Source organism: Haliotis rufescens, unplaced genomic scaffold (genome assembly GCF_023055435.1).
Source record: "Haliotis rufescens isolate VD_foot unplaced genomic scaffold, xgHalRufe1.0.p SCAF_16, whole genome shotgun sequence".
Lineage (NCBI taxonomy): Eukaryota > Metazoa > Mollusca > Gastropoda > Lepetellida > Haliotidae > Haliotis > Haliotis rufescens.
Genome location: NW_025963846.1, coordinates 4,965,814 through 4,987,466, shown reverse-complemented (window position 1 = coordinate 4,987,466; position 21,653 = coordinate 4,965,814). Strand labels below are relative to the sequence as shown.

The window sequence follows — 21,653 nt, the reverse complement described above, 5'->3', positions numbered from 1 at the left end:
TATATCGTACTTCAACAGTATATTTGCCGCTATCTGGAGAAGGCGAACTGAGCACAAATCCATTCCCAACAGAAAATTAATTAAATATGACACTTTATTGACTCTACACTGGTGTGTTTCTAATATATTAATCATCACAACAATGTTTTTATATACCAGCACTTGCTTCAGTTTGTTCAAGGAAATAATGTTACAGTAATCTTGGGAGACTTTCAGCTGAAGGCTAAAACTATTATCGGATTGATCCGATCTCATGGACACAGCATGAGACTAGATTGAAACAAATGTCTTGTGACTGAAAGTAATAGTGAGTGAGTGAGTGAGTATGGTTTTACGCCGCTTTTAGCAATATTCCAGCAATATCACGGCGGGGGGACACCAGAAATGGGCTTCACACATTGTACCCATGTCGGGAATCGAAACCCGGGTCTTCGGCGTGACGAGCCAACGCTTTAACCACTAGGCTCCCCGACCGCCCGACTGGAAGTAATAACAAATACAATTGAAAAGCCATTTTGATCTGTTGCATCAGTGCTCATTTCATTGTTTAGGTGAACCCCAGCATCATGTGATCTCCAGCATCTTGGGTATAAATATAATTATATAAATATTTATTATATCATTGTAAAATTATGGTGAACGTGTTGATACCTGTAATATCCGTAAACATTTTGAATCACAAACTATAATTCTGGGCAATCCAGACACCATGTATACCTGTGTTATGGGTTTTCAGACGCGTAAGAAACATTCATAGTTTTCTGTTTAATTACATGAACAACTGTAAAACATCTCATTCACTTTTATCGCAACTTTCTCTTAAAAACAAGCCATCATTGGAGTATGTACAATTTCTGTGTGATGCTACACTCTTTGTTACAGCGTGAGTAATCGCGATAAACGTGGCCGTTTGAAAACATATGAGATCCGAAAACCTATGATCGGACGATAAACAAATACATTCACCAACAAATGTCAAGTTAATATACATACCCATATATATACATAATATATGACTACATTCAGTAAGCGATATAATGGAAAAGGCAACCTTTTAGAAATAGGTAAAAAAACCTTGTTTAAATCATAAAAATGAATTTATTATGAGAGTGGTTGCGTACAGCTGCAAAATCCGTGTCACCTACATATTATAAGTAGTGCTAAAATACTTATGTATTATTATGTGAAAACATCTTTTATCTTGATCACTTCACTAAACAACGATGTAGAATAATGAGATACCCCTCCATTTGTACTCAGATATTCCTGGACCGCCTCCGTGGACTAGAGGTAGGTCCAGGGTTCTATCCCCGGCCGTGTCATACCAAAAGACGTTAAAAGATGGTACTTGTTGTTACCCTGTCTGGCGCTCGGCTGGTTGGTATACTGTGTCTGAGTGGGGTATTCATGTTTTACTGCGGCATGGTATCTCCGTGGGCTAGCACTATAAATCGGCATCTGTCATACACGCACAAGCAGCCACACACACACACACGTGCATGCACGTCGCTATATAAGTGCAATAATCTTGGACACAACGTAAAACCCCATTTCACCTAACCTCACGTATTCCTGACAAAGTCAGCAATTATAATATATTAATGATTGTGATTCTTTTTAAAATTTAATCTTCTGATCATTGATAAGTAATTGACAACTTTAAGAGATATGACAAACAGTTAATGTTTAATGGTCAGAGAGCAGCTAAACGCTTAATATCATAAACATAGCTAAACCAAGTGAAATGGGGTTTAACGTCACATTCAAGCTAAAGTATTGGTGGGGTGAGGAGAAAGGGGCTTACTGTCACATTCAAGCTAAAGTATTGGTGGGGTGAGGAGAAAGGGGCTTACTGTCACATTCAAGCTAAAGTATTGGTGGGGTGAGGAGAAAGGAGCTTACTGTCACATTCAAGCTAAAGTATTGGTGGGGTGAGGAGAAAGGGGCTTACTGTCACATTCAAGCTAAAGATGGGATAAGAAAAGGGTAAATGGCTAACACCCAAGGGTTTGTTTGTTTGTTTGTTTGTTTGTTTGTTGTTTAATGCTGCACTTATCAATATTCCACCTACATGACAGCAGTCTGTAAATAATCGAGTCTGAACCAGACAATCTAGTGATTGATATCATGAGCATCGATCCACGCAATTGGGATATGATGACATACATCAACCAAGTCAGCGAGCCTGACCACCCGATCTCGATAGTCGCCTCTTCAAACAAACATAGTCGCCTTTCACGACAGACATGGGTTGAACATAGAAAGATAATTGGACAGAAGGACTGTGTGCAAATAATATCAGTGACTAGTTTCAAGCAGCCCCATCGTAAGTAGCAATGGTACTTCCACTGAACAAATTAGCAGCTTTGTAGATGAACATAAAAAAGAGTTTGTTAAAAATGACCCCAGCTATATTAGAGATACCACTTACTTATTCCGAGATTAGAAAGTTTCAGTCTCCCCGTGCATTGATCATCATCCTTGTCACAATGGACGTCACATCCCTATACACAAACATACCCAACACGCAAGGCCTTAGAGCAGAAGCCCAGGCCATTAGATGCTTCAAACCTGATTGGTCAATCAGCCCAACCAGCTTACTTTCATAATTACGACTTGTCCTACATAAAAACAACCATGTTTAGCGAACATTATATCACACAGAAGGTGGAGCACTGGGGACCAAATTAGCCCTCACTTACACAAATATGTTTATGGGAGAATCAGAATATAAACTTCTTAACAGCACCACTGACAAACGCGACCGATACGTCAGATTTATTGACGACATCTTCCTAATTTGGAATCCGGGTTTAACGAAATTCAATGACTCACATCCCAGCATACAATTCACTGCTGTATTATCAGACACATTGGTCATATATAACCTAAACACTTATGAACTGGATCCTGACCTATACTTCAAGCCAACAGATACACACTGTTATCTGCTGTACACATCCTGCCATCCACACCGCATCAAGGTGTTTTGTTTGTTAGTTTGTTTGTTGTTTAACGCCGCACTCAGCAGTATTCCAGCTATATGACGGCGGTCTGCAAATAATCAAATCTAGACCAGACAATCCAGTGATTGATTCCATGAGCATCTTCTTTGAGAAGCATTTAGAAGTTGGTGTACTAAGTAAGGATCAGAATTTATGGATGAACAACTTCTTTATTACAATTCAGAGCGATGTCTCAGTGTAGGTTCTAACACTTGCTTGATAACCGAAACGTCGCTCTTAATTTTAACAAAGAAGTTGTTCATCCATAAATTCTTATCCTTAATTTCATGAGCATCCTTCTATGCAATTGGGATACGATGCCATGCATCAACCAAGTCAGCGAACCTGACAACCCGATCCCGTTAGTTGCCTCTTACAAAAAGCATGGGTTGCTTAAGACCAATTCTAACCCAGGATATTCACGGGACGTCACATCAAGGCAAAGGACACTACAGCCAATTTCTAAGACTCAAAAGCATATGCAGTTCTCAATCACAACATGAGTTCCGCAGTGACAACCTGGTCAAGTATTATCTTAGGTGAAATTACCCTACGAACACCTTAACGGATAACAAAAATAGCACAAACACTAAAGAGAGAACACTCCTCTTAACAGATAAAAAGACACTCTCTGAGGACACTCAACCAGTTGTCTTCCTTACAGATACAACCCTACTACACACAAGGTCAGCTCAATGATAAAACATTCTTGGCACCTACTTACGGGGTCAGATGCCTGCAAAAAAGCTTTCAAAGTCTCACACATTACAGCATACAGGAAAAAACGCACATTAAGAGACATTCTCATGAATGCGGCCATCAAATATTCACCACTGAAACCACAAATTTGTGGTCGCATGATCACAAACCTGGATGACAATTCCCTCTACGAAGTCTGCAAAATCTGCGTGATCGTAAAAGACAGAAACACATTCAGGTTTCATATGTAAGACAAGTAATATAAATGCTGCACACACTTTAGCTGTAAAAACAGAAACTTAATCTACTTATTCAACTGGTTGAAATGCCGGCAACAGAATGTAGGAGAAACAAAACGTCACTTCTCATCCAACTCAAAGAACACTTTGCCGACATCAATCACCTAGAGACAAACACATTGCTAGTCATTTCAATTCAACAGGGCACTCTACCAAAGACCGGCAACAACAGATCATTCACAACTGATATCTGACCCTGAGTCAGAACAAAGCACGGCTAGGCGCCAATCCATTGATATCAAATGGATCTTTGAGATGAAAACTATCCACCCACATGGCTTGACTGACAAGATCTAAACCTGGAGTTCCCCACCCACCGCCTTGTAAAGTAGTGGGTGGGTTAAGGTGAAAGGGATTCCATGTCACGTTCAAGCTAAAGTAGTGCGCAGCATATGAATACACAATGCCATTTAGAAAGTGGTCAAATGTAACAAATGTTATATTTGGGATAATACTTTCTTAGTAAAGTACAGATTCTCGTACTTTTGGGGGGTTGAGTCCCGTCCGGGATTCAAACCCACACTTGCCAGGGTGAGGCACCTAATCGCAAGCACACAAATCGCCATGGGAGCCGTGCCAATTTACATTTGTCAGAAGGGTACTCAAAGTATGTGATCTAGACTACCAGTTGTTGGAGTTTCATTATTGTGGAAGCCTCGGTGGCTGAGTGGGTTAGAGCGCTGACTTTGTGTGCTGGCGATTAGGTGCCTTAGGTCCCGGACGGGACTCAACCCAAAACAAGTATGAGAATCTGTACTTTACTAAGACAGTGTTATCCCAGATTTGTTACATAGTGAGCAGCAACTTGAACGGTACAAAACCTGAAAGAATTACCTTGCTGAATGAAAAACGTGCAGACTTATTGCCAATCTCATTAAAATCAGATCTTAGTTCTCGCAACAACACCAACATACCAACGTAGGTTTTTCAAAGTAGCATGATCTTTCTTAGATTTCATTTCATTATACTAACAATAGCGATGCTGTAATAAACATGATAATGACCGCTGTTATATATTGACTTGACATTGACGCACATGTTATTGATTTCAGTGTTCTGCCAAGAAACTGAACTAGCGGGGACTAAGCCCCCTTCCTCCTTAATACATGGGGTCATTTTCAGAACTTATGGGGCCAAACTCATATAAAACTTAAAACCCCATGTTATGCAGGTTATTGCTGCAGAATCTCTGTCCAAACGTAACGTTAGAGATACTCAGAATTTTAGCACGTCATCTCAAATATTATGTCTTGCAGCGAGGACATCCGATGTCATATATAATCAGCCTTAATAGTTTGTGTGTGATCACTGCTGTCAGCATGTCTCCTCAAGGTACTTGTTCTAAAAATAGAATGTGACTTTGTCATTGAGCATAGATTTCACATGATTTATACAGAGCGGACATGTCGTAGTATTTCTTTCTGAGTTATGTTGCCACCACATGCAGTCATGAAGCCAGGCTTGCTGACATATTTCTACCTTTCTCAGTCTCACACTACGGTCACTACTGTCAGGAACATTCTGTGTATAGCTAACATAATTTGTGGTCGGCGATTCTGCGATACCAGGGCATATCAGAAACATCTTTGGCATTATCAGAACTGTGACTACTATATTTGCAAAAATGTGCAAACTCGATTCTGATTTGACCATTTCTGCCAAAGAAAGGCGCTGATATTAAATTCAGACACGTAAGGTAATGGAAACCAATACGTTTACATTCAGTAATAGAAGCAGCGGTCTAAGTAATATAAGCTGTCTTTGAGACAGTCAGTGACTCCCATAATCATATAAAATAACCCATCTACATGAAAGCGCCCGATGTCCCACTGAGTATAATGTCATGGAACAATCAATAAATTCTTGTGAGAATCTCGTGAGGCAGTACCTTGCCAGAACACTGTGATTGGAGACAGAGAGACAAATGTTTTGTTATCACTTGTAGTTATTACAAACTGAATTGTCTTGTTTGCAAAGATTCAATCTGTGGTGGTAAGTAGATCTAAATGTGCAAATACATGTTACTCAAGAAAATGTATTTTTATTTTAAGAAAATTGTGACATCTAGTTCATACTGCATTGTGGTTTTCAAATGATCACAATCTATGACTCATCCTTCAGGATACAATGTGGAACATGTACCTGAGCAACTGGTTGTTGACAGAACTACTTGTAACAATGTTACAGTGTATTGTAACATTCTACAAGTGGTCACACAGCAAACTTGATCCACAAAAACAGTGCATTTGCTAACTGCTTATTGATGAATAAATTGAAAAAAAAAGTTTTAAAACTTAATCCAACACATTGTACATCGCCCATTATCAAATGAACAACTGTGTTGTTTTGGGAAGTGAGCCAAAGGGAGGTAACTCCCCCCAAAATCAAAATATTCTCAAGCATGGGCACTTCCATCAAAAAGTCTTTTTGGCCTTCACAGAAACAGTTAAATACATGTTGTACTAATCGACCCGTATCTGTTATCAATTATTTACATGAACTGACAACAGTACGAACCAAACATGTCGATTATCGACGACGTGTTGAAATTCGACACTTCAATCACTTACAGTTCACCACTGTCCGAGCTCCGAGACAGGTTACCGGCAGTTACCAATTGAGTGGCGGGACGACGCTCTATGATGCTTGTTGATCAGTTGTGTTCATACCATGGCGTTGCACTACACTTGCACTTGGTCGTGCTTTGCATTTGCTGGTGTTAACGTAGTTCATATTCGGAAATATATAAATATGCCCGGCCCGATTACTTCAAGTAAGCCGCCATGTCGTTGAGGGCGAGTCTATTTTCAGCTGGTAGGGGTCACCGTTGCCGGATTTTAACTACGACGTTCTCAGTCTAAATATGTGTATAAAATGTGCTTTGAACTTCAAAGGAAGAAAATCCTTTCACATACGAGGAGCAGACTGTTAGTATTTTAATTTCCGGCGTGGATAATTAAGCTCAGCGGCCTTGATTAAAAATGAAGTAGTCTGTATGGCAGATCACGTCGGGAGATAACGGGATGTTACGCAGCATTCTTCCAAGAGTTTGGAAATTACTCGATTCTGATTGGTCAATCAGAGGCGATTAAATCAAAATAAATCCTCTTTGATTGAAACAGCTGGTTTGACGGCCGCATCACCGCGGAAGATAACATTCATGGAATATTACTTTTTTCAGTCATTGTCGGTAAACGTATTTAAATATTAATACCTACAAGTATAGGTTACAAAATGCAAAGTTACGGTTACTATAAAATTCAAAGGATGTGTGGCAAAACATTTCGCGCAGAAAACACGATAGAAATCAACACAGAGTATGTATTGTAAGTTTTGGGAACAAGAGAGAGCTTGGAATTTGGGACTTTTCTATATACGACTGTGAGGTCCCATTTTTTGCGTCACAATGAGCGATATGACGTCATAATGGTGACGTCGGTGTACAACGAAAGTTTTGCATCGCGTATAACACACGCGGACGGTATGTAAAAGAACCCTGCAAGGTGAAATGGCTTCGCATGAACAACAAAACATGCACGTTATGGACGAAATGCGGCGAGACAGTAATTATACTGATTACCACCGGAATATTGCTGAATGCGGCGTTAATAACATAGAAATGAAATAAGATTCATCACCACTTGAATTACAAATATTGCTACAACACAATTTCACATTCCATTGTGACGTCATCAATTCACATGACGTCACAATCAAATGTAATGAATATTCATGATCTCCCTGCCACTGAAGCTTTATTTGAACTATTTACACTCAAGCCACTGACTTAAGACGTCAACAAAACTAAATTCACGGACCGCGAATATGATGATTAACACAAAAACCAAAAACCAAAAACCAAAACAAACAGTGACATCGTTCAGAGCAATAATGCAACACATGTTACGTTTTTCTGTTTATGAACAGCCGATCAAATGCCACGGAATCGCTTGCAATATATTTATTACTTTTGATAACCAGTAAAAAAGTGGATAAACGATTCTCTCTCTCAGGAACATTGAGCTTATGAACACTATTGAAATGCATACCGTTGATCCCCAAGTGAGAGAGTGAATATGGATTTACGCCGCTTTTAGCAATATTCCAGCAATATCACGACGGGGGATACCATGTAAGGGAATCGAACCCGGGCCTTCGGCGTGACGAGCAAACGCTTTTAACGACTAGGCTACCCCACTCACACCCTTAATGTACGAAATGATACTTAACTTTCTCAGGCATTTTCTAATTTACAAATGTCTCCTCGCTCAAAGAAATGCTCATATTTCAATCAGTCAGAAATTCATTGGAAATACAATATGATCAAAGATCTACTGTGGTATCAACTTAGGAATTTTTAATGTGTCGAATTGGAGTCAGGACAGACATCAGGAGACAGACAATACAGTGATTGATATCATGAGCATCGATCCACGCAATTGAGATCGGTGACATGCTTCAACAGAGTCTGCTGGCCCGACCACCCGATCCCGTTAGTCGACTCTTGCGACAAACATATACGTGTTTTACAGCAAGCATGGGTTGCTGAAGACCTATTCTCCCCCGGATCTTCACGGGTGAATTCGGCAATAAAGGATTATTATATGTGTCAAGTTTGTCGCTTCATATGAAAATAATGCCGAAATTATGTTCAACTTGAATCATAACGCAAATCCAGTCATCGCATGCATACACAACCGTATTTGCGTTCAGTTCAAATCTGTAATCCGTATTTTGTTCCTGAGCTGCAAACTTATACATTATTAAAATGGTTTAAAGTTTATATATTGTTGGGAAATAGTAACCTTACTACGTTCGTCATTAATGACATCGACTGATAAAATTGTATATCTATCGTAAATATCTACAACATTTGGGTATAATAACTCTTTATATTCATAATCAAGAAGATTAAAAATACCATTTACATATATTCAAAGCAACAGTTTTCTTGCTTATTTCCAATCATATAGAGATCTTCTCTGAATTCTGTGAGGAACACGATACGCCATCATAAACCGAAACCTTTACACGATACGACAGCGAGCAGGAAATAATACGACATTTAATGTTGAACATGACTGAACACATTGATGAGTTGGTTGATTGTGGCCGTAAATGTCATCCCACAAATACAATGTTACACCAGCTCAGATATTCCAAATTCTTCGGAAATGGATAAATACAATATGTAATACGAAGCCCGTGGCATTTTTTTTCAAATGAAAGTGTTTACCGTATTTGTTAAAGCATTGTAATTTCGAAAAACACGTATTTCTAATCAAATATACTGAGGGGCAAAAGAAAGAATACGTTTGTTGTTTATGTAAATGAAATTGAAAGAACTGTTGTTAAATTTGATTTTGTTTTTTTAACCACCACTCATTCCTGCAACAGTTTGTAAAAAGTGAAGCGCTGTGTGTAAAAATAAATTGGTTCAACGAGACCTAAGAAACGAATTTGCAACCACATGACTCCGACCATGTTTGAAATTTTGTAAATTTGTGCTGACAAAAAATGCAAATTTATTTTCTTTCAAAGATAAGATATCTAAGATAGCCACCAGACATTGTGCAGTGTATTATGAGATTTTTTTTTTTTTTAAATCAACTTATATTCCATAAAAAAATAATCATGTAAGGCATTCTTTGAGTGTTAACTGAGCCCTACAACAGTTACATTTGTTTTATATAATATCACTAACGTAAGAAAGTTTCATTTGAAAATCAAACATATGATAAAAGGTATAGTTTCTTTTGCTACTGAGTTTATAACAGTTTCACGTGTAAACTGTTGAACACAATGCAATCTATTTAATCCACCAATTAAACTTAATACCTGAAACGACCACAAGGTAAATTAACACTTTAATTGAAAGAATAACATTTCTATATTATATTCTTTATAACAATAATATATATATGTAAAAGATGTTTGTTTTTTCTCGTCAAATAACATGTCTATCTCATTGAGTGACCTGACAAAGTTACTATTTTAATGACTTCCGGGTTATCATGTTCTGCACATATGTATGAAATACGCGTATTAGTTAAATGACAAATATTATTAAAAGTCATGTGTTTAATGTAATTAGTCATTTTGTATAGTACCAGCAAACATATACGTTTTAAGTAGGTGAGTTGTATAGTCTGCAATGCCACCATCCGATGGGGACAGAGAAAAAGTATCAGTATCAGTTGTGAAATGCGTGCGTTCGTTAATGTTTCATCTTCCCTAACAGAAACATACGTCTTGAGGCACATGTATTCACAGACCGCCTCTGTGGTCTTGTGGTAGAGCGTCCGCCCGGAGAGCGGAAGGTCCAGGGTTCGATTCCCGGCCGCGTCATACAAAAAGACGTTAAAAGATTGTACTTGTTGTTACCCTGTCTGGCGCTCGGCATTAAGGGGCTAAAACAAGGACTGGTCGGCTCGGAGTGGGGTATTCATGTTAAATTGCGGCATGGTATCTCAGTGAGCTAGCACTATAAATCGGCATCAGTCCGGACTAGTACAAGCAGCCACACACACACATACACGTGCATGCACGTCGCTATATAAGTGCAATAATCTTGGACGCGACGTTAAACCCAATTTCACCTCACCTCACATGTATTCACAAAACCAGCCAATAATGACATATTTAATGGTTAATGCATCTTTGGGCGAAACCTTAGTGATGTAAGCACCTAGAATTAAAAGATACTTTTAAACTTCCTTGTGAACACGATGAAGCAACATCCCTTATTTTGTGATCACATAAACATTTTGGTTTCCTTGAAAACGCTATCCATTAATAACCAAGGTTGTCGCTTAGACTTGCGTGAATACCTGGTGTAGCTTCAGACTGAAGAAACCTTATTTCTAACCTTAGTGGTTTAGGTTAACCTTAGCTCAGGCTGTTTTGTGGAATGGGACAAGACGTCACATTAAAACAACCTGTTGTATCCTTTCTAGCCTTGTCGTGTTGAAAGATGACGTTTGCAGGGTTTACAATCGGAACAACGTTCGGCTGTAGGGCTTCATCACAATTGCTATAAGTTTGTTTGCCAGTGTGGCTGACTACCGCCCACATAATTACACTGTCACCATCAAATATACCGACCTCCCGTCGGTACACATGGCGACACCATGGTTCTCCCATCAACTCGGTGTAGCATAAATCTTCACTAGTCGATGAACTAAACATTTCCCCATAGCTGGTTTGGCCATACTATGCGTGCCTGACACCACCGATTGAGTGATTGAGTTAGGTTTTACGCCGCCTTTAGCACTATTCCAGCAATATCAAAGCGGAGTTTCGGAACAACGAGGGAACGTTTTAATCACTAGGCTACCGCACCGTCCTGACACGACTGACATCGCAGTTGGCGATGATGTTGCGTAGAGACAACACCTATGACTCCTGCCTCACTAAGGCGGCTCCGAACTGCCTGGTTTGATATCCTTCCCACTCATGGGACCGGTGCCGTCGTATATGACATAGCCGTATGAATGTTTCCTGGTCAGTATGACATGCTGTTGGTACCCACATCATAGCCAAGAGATGGCGTTCTGGGACACATTAAAATAGATTCCATAGGGCATAACTAGTAATGAACATTATATAAATGGGTCACTGAAAATCAGTGATGACACCAACTGTTCGCGAAAAGGGTAAGCAAGCGCTGACTATGTGTGTCAATCAGTGCTTCAAGACAAACAGTTTTATTTTTCTCTCATTTTTTAGAACACCAAGGAAAATGTATAGTCAGTCCGCGATGACTGGGTGGGATTTTTTTAAAAATAATAAATTGTCCCCGAAAAATTCGAAAATTCTTGAAAAAATAATTATGCTTCAGACTGTAGGAAAAAAAGGAAACTGCCTGCCACAAAAATTACATTGTTGCAAGGTGTTTTCTTTCAGGCTCATATAAAAATAAAAAACAACATGGTTTTGTAGCTGTAGCTGAGTCCATCAGCAGAAGTTATAATAAAAACTAAACTTTATATATTATATTATATAAAATGTCTCGATTATGTTCTCGATCATCCAATGAAGCAGATTCCATTAGGGCGTAAAAGCCAAAGTAACGGTGAAGATTATATGAATGGATCACTGACAATCAGTGATGAAAATAAGTGTAAGGATAAAAAAGGGTGAGGATGTCCTTGCCTTACCGGCAGCACCCGCCACTCACACAATTTGCACATAAAGGGTATATGTATACAGGTGAAATATGAAGCAAATATGACGCTGTTAAGCAAAGTAACGCCCTCACCTTGATGTACTCTAGTCCATTGATCCATGTTGACTTCATCACCTCAACTAGTGACATATTGAATCTAAGATCGGAAACACTAACTCCACTGCACTGAGGTGATGACAGGCGCTCGTGCACGTCCACGCTGAGACGAAGACAGACGCACTACACAGCGACAGTATTTATATGATTAAGACATGCTCTACCCACTGAAACGAAGACGCACAATGCGCTCTGCTCACAAGGACAAAAACACGCACTGCGTTTTCCCACACTGAAAAGAAGACACGCCTTGTGCTCAAACTGAGCTGAAGACGCGCAGTGTCCGGTACGGCGCTGAAATGAGACAGGCACTGCACTCTATACACTGTGATGAAGTACATTCTTTTTACCAACTGAGATGAAGAAACGCACTGTTTTCTGCAGCACTAAAATGAAGACGTGCACTGCGCTCTAGCGCTGAAATGAAGACGCGCACTGCGCTCTAGCGCTGAAATGAAGACGCGCACTGAGACAAAGGAAGAAACGCACTGTTCTCTGCCGCACTGAAATGAAGACGCGCACTGAGACAAAGGAAGAAACGCACTTCGCTACTGCACTGACACGAAGACGTTGATTGAGATCTACAATAATTAGATGAAAAAAAACGTTCAGCTGCCCGCGGAAACAAAAACACGGAGTGCATTCAACATCATTGAGATCAGACACGCACTTTTGCACTGTGCACCACACACGGATGAACACTAGCGCACTGAGGCACCACAAACGGATGGAGGCTGGCGCACTGAGGCACCACAAACGGATGAACACTGGCGCACTGAGGAACCACACACAGATGAACACTGGCGCACCGAGGCACCACACACAGATGAACACTGGCGCACTGAGGCACCACACACACAGATGAACACTGGCGCACTGAGGAACCACACACAGATGAAAACTGGCGCACTGAGGAACCACACACAGATAAACACTGGCGCACTGAGGCACCACACACAGATGAACACTGGCGCACTGAGGCACCACACACAGATGAACACTGACGCATTGAGGAACCACACACGGATGGAGGCTGTCGCCCTGAGGCACCACAAACGGATGAACACTGGCGCACTGAGGAACCACACACAGATGAACACTGACGCTCTGAGGCACCACACACAGATGGAGGCTGGCGCACTGAGGCACCACACACAGATGAACACTGACGCACTGAGGCACCACACACAGATGGAGGCACGCTTAGTGATGAAGACATACACTCAATTACACCGACATAAACGAAGACTTACTGAGAAACAACACACTGACGGAGACATGGTACCCGAGTGGCACCGCGTACAGCTCGCTGTCTCTCTCCGATCGCTGTTGAATGTCCTGTACAGAATTGGCAGTTAGGCTTACTGGCGAAGGGAAGCACGGGAGATGTCTTGGCTTTTGAAGCAAGCTAATACACATGATGCAGGTTCCTTTATATATAACATACACAAGTCATCGCGTTAACTCCGGTAATGGCTAATGAAGAGTATAACTGGGTGATGCCAGGTCCTACTAATTCACATTGCCGTACAAAATGAATCCCACAGATATCATCTTAGTGTGAGTCGACTATCAACGCTGTTGTTTGACCGAGTGATGTTGTGCGTTTACTATCAACGCTGTTGTTTGACCGAGTGATGTTGTGCGTTGACTATCAACGCTGTTGTTTGACCGAGTGATGTTGTGCGTTGACTATAAACGCTGTTGTTTGACCCAGTGATAGTGTGAGTCGACTATCAACGCTGCTGTTTTTCCAAGTGATGATGTGCGTTTACTATCAACGATGTTGTTTGCCCGAGTGATGGCGTGAGTTGACTATCAATGCTGCTGTTTTTCCCAGTGATGGTGTGAGTTGACTATAAACGTTGCTGCTTTCCCCAGTGATGGTGTGAGTTGACTATAAAAGCTGTTGTTTGACCCAGTGATGGTGTAAGTTGACTATCGACGCTAATGATTATCGAGTTGACTAACAGCTTTGCTAAGCTAAGGGTTGACTAAGCTATGGTTAAATAGAGCTGTTGCTTCACTCTCTTGTTTCAACAGTAGATTATCTGTAATGAATTGATAGTTTGCTCACCTACCTTCTCCAATGCAAAATTTAAGCTCATACATGAATGTTAAATACGTACATGTACTGTCCGTGCATCATTTTTTGTGTAGTATTAATTTGTGAACGAATACAGGCGAAACATTGATGTATACAAAGCCGATATCTCTACGAAAACCAATGAAATTGAACTACCACACGTATCAATCACATACTGTCTCTAGCTTTAGTTTGGAATGGACATGTTTATCCTTTTTGCGAACGTCTGGTTCCATTCACATAATGTTCACCGCTATTTTGCCTTTTAAGCCCAATGTAGTATATAACGGCGGGTAATCAGACTGGTTATTCTCTGGCGTAGACAGTGTATGTTTCAGTCTTAAAACAAAATTAAAATGTTTGACATAAATGTAAGTTCCTATCTAAGAGAGTGAGTGACTATCTAAGAGAGTGAGTGAGTATTGTTTTACGCCACTTTAGCAATATTCCAACAAATATTGGGCGGGGGACACCAGAAATGGGCTTCACACTTGTACCCATGTAGGGAATCGACCCCGGGTCTTCGTCTTGACGATCGAACGATTTAACCACTAGGCTACTCCACCGCCCCCTAAGCTGATAACTATACTGTTGCTGCATGTTTCATAAACCGTGTTAAAGGTCTTTCGAATATCTCATTTCATGCGTCAGGCCTTCACAAATGTGTTATCGATAGCGGAAGATGATATTTCTGGCAGTCTAATTATTCTACCCAGTGATCAGACATCGTTACGTGGAATAGTACACAACTGCCTCATTCGTTCTGAAAACTATAGCCTCATTCTGGTTTTGGTAACTGCCCCAGAGAATGGTAAGAACTCTACTTGATGTGTTCCTGGAACGAACTTTAACGAGATGCAGAACATCTGCGGTACCGCTAACGATGCGACACATGATACAGGAATAGGATAGAAGCCACACTTATCTGCCATTACTCAAATGAATTCAATCACGCCCGATGAAATGTCAGTATTGTATGTATTTGTTTTTAATCAAGTATCGTATTATGCTGTCACCGTAGACTTGCTTACATATTTTCAGGGAATAATTCTGATTATTAAACGGAAGTGTATGGAAGAATAGAGTGAGTGAGTGAGTGAGTGAGTATGGTTTTACGCCGCTTTTAGCAATATTCCAGCAATATCACGGCGGGGGACACCAGAAATGGGTTTCACACATTCTACCCATGTCGGGAATCGAACCCGGGTCTTCGGCGTGACGCGCGAACGCTTTAACCACTAGGCTACCCGACCGCCCCGGAAGAATAGAGAATTTCACCCGAATGAATTTTGATATCAAATATAACACCATTAGTCGATAAATGTTGTGCGTTGACTATAAACGCTGTTGTTTGACCCAGTGATAGTGTGAGTCGACTATCAACGCTGCTGTTTTTCCCAGTGATGGCGTGAGTTGACTATCAACGCTGCTGTTTTTCCCAGTGATGGTGTGAGTTGACTATCAACGCTGCTGTTTTTCCCAGTGATGGCGTGAGTTGACTATAAACGCTGCTGTTTTTCCCAGTGATGGTGTGAGTTGACTATCAACGCTGCTGTTTTTCCCAGTGATGGTGTGAGTTGACTATCAACGCTGCTGTTTTTCCCAGTGATGGTGTGAGTTGACTATCAACGCTGCTGTTTTTCCCAGTGATGGCGTGAGTTGACTATAAACGCTGCTGTTTTTCCCAGTGATGGTGTGAGTTGACTATCAACGCTGCTGTTTTTCCGAGTGATGGTGTGAGTTGACTATCAACGCTGCTGTTTTTCCCAGTGATGGTGTGAGTTGACTATCAACGCTGCTGTTTTTCCCAGTGATGGTGTGAGTTGACTATCAACGCTACTGTTTTTCCCAGTGATGTTGTGCGTTGACTATAAACGCTGTTGTTTGACCCAGTGATAGTGTGAGTCGACTATCAACGCTGATGTTTTTCCCAGTGATGGTGTGAGTTGACTATAAACGCTGCTGTTTTTCCCAGTGATGGCGTGAGTTGACTATAAACGCTGCTGTTTTTCCCAGTGATGTTGTGAGTTTACTATCGATGCTGTTGTTTCCCCAGTGATGGTGTGAGTTGTTTATAAAAGCTGTTGTTTGACCCAGTGATGGTGTAAGTTGACTATCGACGCTAATGATTATCGAGTTGACTAACCGCGTTGCTAAGCTCAGGGTTGACTAAGCTATGGTTAAATACAGCCTTTGCGTCACTCTCTTGTTTCAACAGTAAATTATCTGTAATCAATTGATAGTTTGCTCACCTACCTTCTGCAATGCAGAATTTAAGCTCATACATGAATGTTAAATACGTACATGTAATGTCCGTGCAGCATTTTTTGTGTTCTATTAATTTGCTTTAATTTAGTAATCAAATCTTATTTTCAGGCTTTATTTTAAATCTGATGACGCAGCAAATTGTTAGTTTGATGCTTTAAGTCTGAAAACGCACGCGTAACTGGCAATTCGTTACACATAATGATACTGGTACATTACTTGTAGCAAATGTCCAGTTATTTGTGCGTTAACAGAGTCGGGGCGGTCGGGTAGCCTAGTGGATAAAGCGTTCGCTCGTCACGCCGAAGACCCGGGTTCGATTCCCGACATGGGTACAATGTTTGAGGTCCATTTCTGGTGTCCCCCGCCGTGATATTGCTGAAATATTGTTTAAAAACGGCGTAAAACCATACTCACTCACTCACTCACTCACTCACTTAACAAAGTCAATCGTCCTCAATCGGCAGAGAAAAGAACAGAAACACAATTCGCTATGTATATATTTTTTAATACAAATAGTGTTTAATTACATGATACTAAATACAAAGTAAGAGTTCGTTATGTGTTAGTGAAAACTAAATACTTCGTCCTAACATTGCATGTAGGACAAAGGCAAATCATAACTCATGGATACTCATCCATAGTATCAACTATAATATCACTCAAACCCATCTGATTCCCAAAATAAACAATGACGGATTTCACGTGCATATCATGGCGGATGGTTTTACGTTACGTGATCTAGTGAAGCATCCGACACAACACGCCCCTTTCCGTGACCTGCAAGAAGACCTATTCGGCTTGTCCCGGAATAACACGAGTTGGTCACGAATGCCAGTGAAGATCAGTTAGGGAACCTTTTCTTCAGGGTATACATTCACTGCGTATGCATTCACTGAGTATGCATTCACTGCGTATACATTCACTGCGTATACATTCCCTGCATATTCATTCACTGCCAGTACATCCTCTGTGTGTACACCCAAATGCAGCGGCTGCACATGGCTAGCTATAGCACATCAGAGCGATGGGTCGATTTCATTCGTGACCAACTCGTGTTATTCCGGGACAAGCCGAATAGCGACTCGTGCCCCTCTCGTGGCCATTTTTGCGACCGGGTTCCGTCTTAGCGCAAACGGGCATACCTAAAACAATTGTCAATTCGTTGCGTAATGGTTCACATATATTTCCCCATATATTATATATATTTCAGATGCAATTTAAAGCACACCGGGACGTGCGGAATTATACAGTATAACTGAACACATTTAACTGTGTCTTGGTTATATTTTTATATGCAAGACATATGTGAAATCAAAAATTATTTCTGAGGGATTCTTTGACGAAGTACTTGAAATCATACGCGCATTCTGATTGGTTTGTCGTTTTTTCGCACATAACATTCATCGATAGGGGGACGAGTCTTCTTGCAGGTTACGGAAAGGGGCGAGTGGTGACGAATGGGGTCGATTTGAAACGGCTGCCATTTTGGCCACACACCCTAACGCCAGTGCCCCGACATCATCAGTCCGGTTGACACCACCAACAACAAGGGCCATTATAAACTAACTTCACCATAAGGAAGATCTGCTGTAGGCAAACCCCTCCGGCGAATTGCTGTTATTATTGGGAAACAAGCAGGTTGGTGGGCATTGCTTACATGTACTGTTGTCCCCGTGAAGGTACGAGGTAGAATAGGTCTTCAACAATCCATGCTTGCCGTACAATGCGACTAACGGGATCGGGTGGTCAGGCTCGCTGACCTAGTTGATGTATCTCATCGTATTCCAATTGCGTGGATCGATGCTCATGATGTTAATCACTGGATTGTCTGGTCCAGACTCGTTAAACAACAAACAAACAAAACATGTACTATAGATGAAGATATAAGGAGTCAGATAAGCCTCCTTGTAGCAACGCCCTACCGGCAGAGAGAAACTTACACAATGTACTTGAAACCCAATTTCCTCTTTTGTTCTGTAACCTTGTTCCCTAGAGCCCAGTTAAGTTTGATTCAATGGCTGGGCAAGAATGAAAATCTTCATTGTAATCCAAACAGAATAATGGCGAATTTACCTAAATTTCGTAAACGTAATAAAAGCACAAAAATACATTCTGTTTTTCTTTTCACATTCTTCGAATCCCTTAACATTATTTGTACAATCTGTTTTATATGTATGGCGAATTAAATCGTTTTGGCGATGTTATTAGAACTTTTACCCACCATGCATTCACTAAATACCCTAATGGTAAAGTGCTAACTTTAAACGTACCTCTTTAAACAATATGGCATAGACTACCCATTCAACAATGAGATGTTTCCCCCAAAAGCCCCAAAACGCCTCTATACTGTACAGTACACAGTTCCCACCTCAAGCTAGATCGTTGGTAGTTCAATAGCGCCTCTACACTATACACTACTCAGTTCCCACCTCAAGCTAGATCGTTGGTAGTTCAATAGCGCCTCTACACTATGCACTACGCAGTTCCCACCTCAAGCTAGATCGTTGGTAGTTCAATAGCGCCTCTACACTATACACTACTCAGTTCCCACCTCAAGCTAGATCGTTGGTAGTTCAATAGCGCCTCTACACTATACACTACGCAGTTCCCAACTCAAGCTAGATCGTTGGTAGTTCAATAGCGCCTCTACACTATACACTACGCAGTTCCCACCTCAAGCTAGATCGTTGGTAGTTCAATAGCGCCTCTACACTATACACTACTCAGTTCCCACCTCAAGCTAGATCGTTGGTAGTTCAATAGCGCCTCTACACTATACACTACGCAGTTCCCACCTCAAGCTAGATCGTTGGTAGTTCAATAGCGCCTCTACACTATACACTACGCAGTTCCCACCTCAAGCTAGATCGTTGGTAGTTCAATAGCGCCTCTACACTATACACTACGCAGTTCCCACCTCAAGCTAGATCGTTGGTAGTTCAATAGCGCCTCTACACTATACACTACTCAGTTCCCACCTCAAGCTAGATCGTTGGTAGTTCAATAGCGCCTCTACACTATACACTACGCAGTTCCCACCTCAAGCTAGATCGTTGGTAGTTCAATAGCGCCTCTATACTATACACTACGCAGTTCCCACCTCAAGCTAGATCGTTGGTAGTTCAATAGCGCCTCTATACTATACACTACGCAGTTCCCACCTCAAGCTAGATCGTTGGTAGTTCACTCATACACAGATGACAACTAAACGATAGTAGGAAGTAGGAAGAAGAGATGTGTTACATAATTGATATTTAATAATAATTCAAAATGTCACATCTAGAAAATGTAATCGGTCAAAGGATTGTTAGGGTCCAGCTTATTCTGTTTAGAATCGCTATGATTACTATTCCCCAACTCATCGCAAGGAGCCTAATGTCATTAAATACAGGTGAATTATCAAATGTCACTTCTCTTGTGACATTATATATATCATAAAGGTTACTGTCATATTTGCTGTTGCCATGACAACATTTACATTATGTTTAAAGATAAGAGAATTGATGAACTACATCAGTAGGTGGATATATAATAATATACATATCACGACTTTTTTCAAATTAATTAAAACAGGGTCGATAGTCTTCAACATACTTATTTCAAATATAAATATAACACCCTCGATTATCCAGTGTGTCACATCTCCATTCTATTTTGATAAATTCCCTGGACCCATTTGGTACAATAGCTTCGTTTTTGGGCGGGATAAAAATTAAATAATACTAAAAAAGATGTCCAATCAAATTAAATAATGAGCATGAGAAGGGGAAGCGAAATGGGGTTTAACGTTGCGCGCAAGATTATTGCACTTATAACGCTCGTGTGTGTGTTGCTGCTTGTACACTAGTACTGATGCCGACTTATAGTGCTAGCCCACTGAGATACCCTGCTGCAGTTAAACATGAATATCCCTCTCAGACACCGTATACTGACTCCGAGCCGACCAGTCCTTATTTTAGCCCCTTAAAGCCGAGCGACAGGGTAACAGTACCATCTTTAACGTCTTTTGGAATGACGCGGCTGGGGATCGAACCCCGGACCTTCCGCTCTCCAGGCGGACGCTCTACCACTAGACCACGGAGGTGGTTATGAGCAAGAGAAAATGTTAAGCATAATTAATAAGAGAGATTGATATGGTGACGTCAGTGGCGAATGGAGATATATAATACGCAGGAGTGAGTGAGTATGTTGGGTTTAACGCCGCTTTTAACAATATTCAAGTTATATCAGCTTACGGTGTGAGGCAAGCCCAAAGTGATGCAGGTCTTAGACGTTTTCCACTTTGGTTACACCCACGAGCACGGGAATGGTGCTGACAAACCTAGAAACCTTCGATCCCACGATTATATTTTTTTTTCTGGCGTGCCAAAGGGACGCAACTCAGCGCAGCGAATGGCGGCGCCTTAGACGACTGCCCCTAATATACGCTGGATAATCGAGTATGTGAATATGAAGTCTGTCATGAAACCGAGTGTACATTAAACGGTTGTATTCATTGCTGTCATGGACGAATTATAATCTCCAGGAAGAAGAGAAGCAGCGCCCTCTGGATAAAACGGTGGGGTGTCAAACTTGTACAGAGACCAGAATATGTACATGGCAACCCCTATCCCCATGATAATACAGAGGCCAACAGTCAGCACGACTTTAACGCATTTGCTCTGCTGTAAACTGGCTATGTCTTCCAGATGGTCCATCATTTCTTTGGCTTTTCCTTCATCCTCGTCGATGCTGCCGACGCCGCACAGGTAGTTGAAGATGCGACGCACAACGCCGGGGGCTTCTAGGTATCGAAAAATAGGAAACAAGGAACACAATAATAAGTCATGATAAGTTGACTTGATGGGGGTCATGACTGCAGAATGTGGCGAAGTATGTATGTGTGGTGAACAGGGGTAGACACCATTGGTAATATCCGATTAGTGCGCAGCTCATTTCGGACTTGTGGTTATGTAAAATAACTAGATGTTCATGGTTTCATGCCGCATTTAGCAATATTCCACGGTAGAACA

At 41.0% G+C, this 21,653-nt stretch overlaps 2 protein-coding genes across 10 annotated transcripts in view; both read right to left on the bottom strand.

The window, feature by feature from the left end:
• The window catches only part of LOC124144239 (protein-serine O-palmitoleoyltransferase porcupine-like), a 30,484-nt gene extending 23,689 nt beyond the window's left edge, over positions 1 to 6,795 (bottom strand). For both annotated transcript variants that reach the window (XM_046513546.2, XM_048396811.1), the window contains exon 1: positions 6,574 to 6,795. The gene's annotated coding sequence lies outside the window, so the exon portion shown is untranslated. The remainder of the gene's footprint in view (positions 1 to 6,573) is intronic.
• An 11,243-nt stretch (positions 6,796 to 18,038) lies between these two features.
• LOC124144242 (sodium/glucose cotransporter 4-like) overlaps positions 18,039 to 21,653 on the bottom strand; it is a 30,655-nt gene continuing 27,040 nt past the window's right edge. For 7 of the 8 annotated variants that reach the window (XM_046513551.2, XM_048396808.1, XM_048396809.1 and 4 more), the window contains one exon: positions 18,039 to 21,424. In XM_046513551.2, the coding sequence (XP_046369507.1) occupies positions 21,120 to 21,424 (305 nt within the window). In that variant the 3' untranslated portion in view covers positions 18,039 to 21,119. The remainder of the gene's footprint in view (positions 21,425 to 21,653) is intronic. The other variant, XR_007221565.1, reaches the window with a different exon arrangement.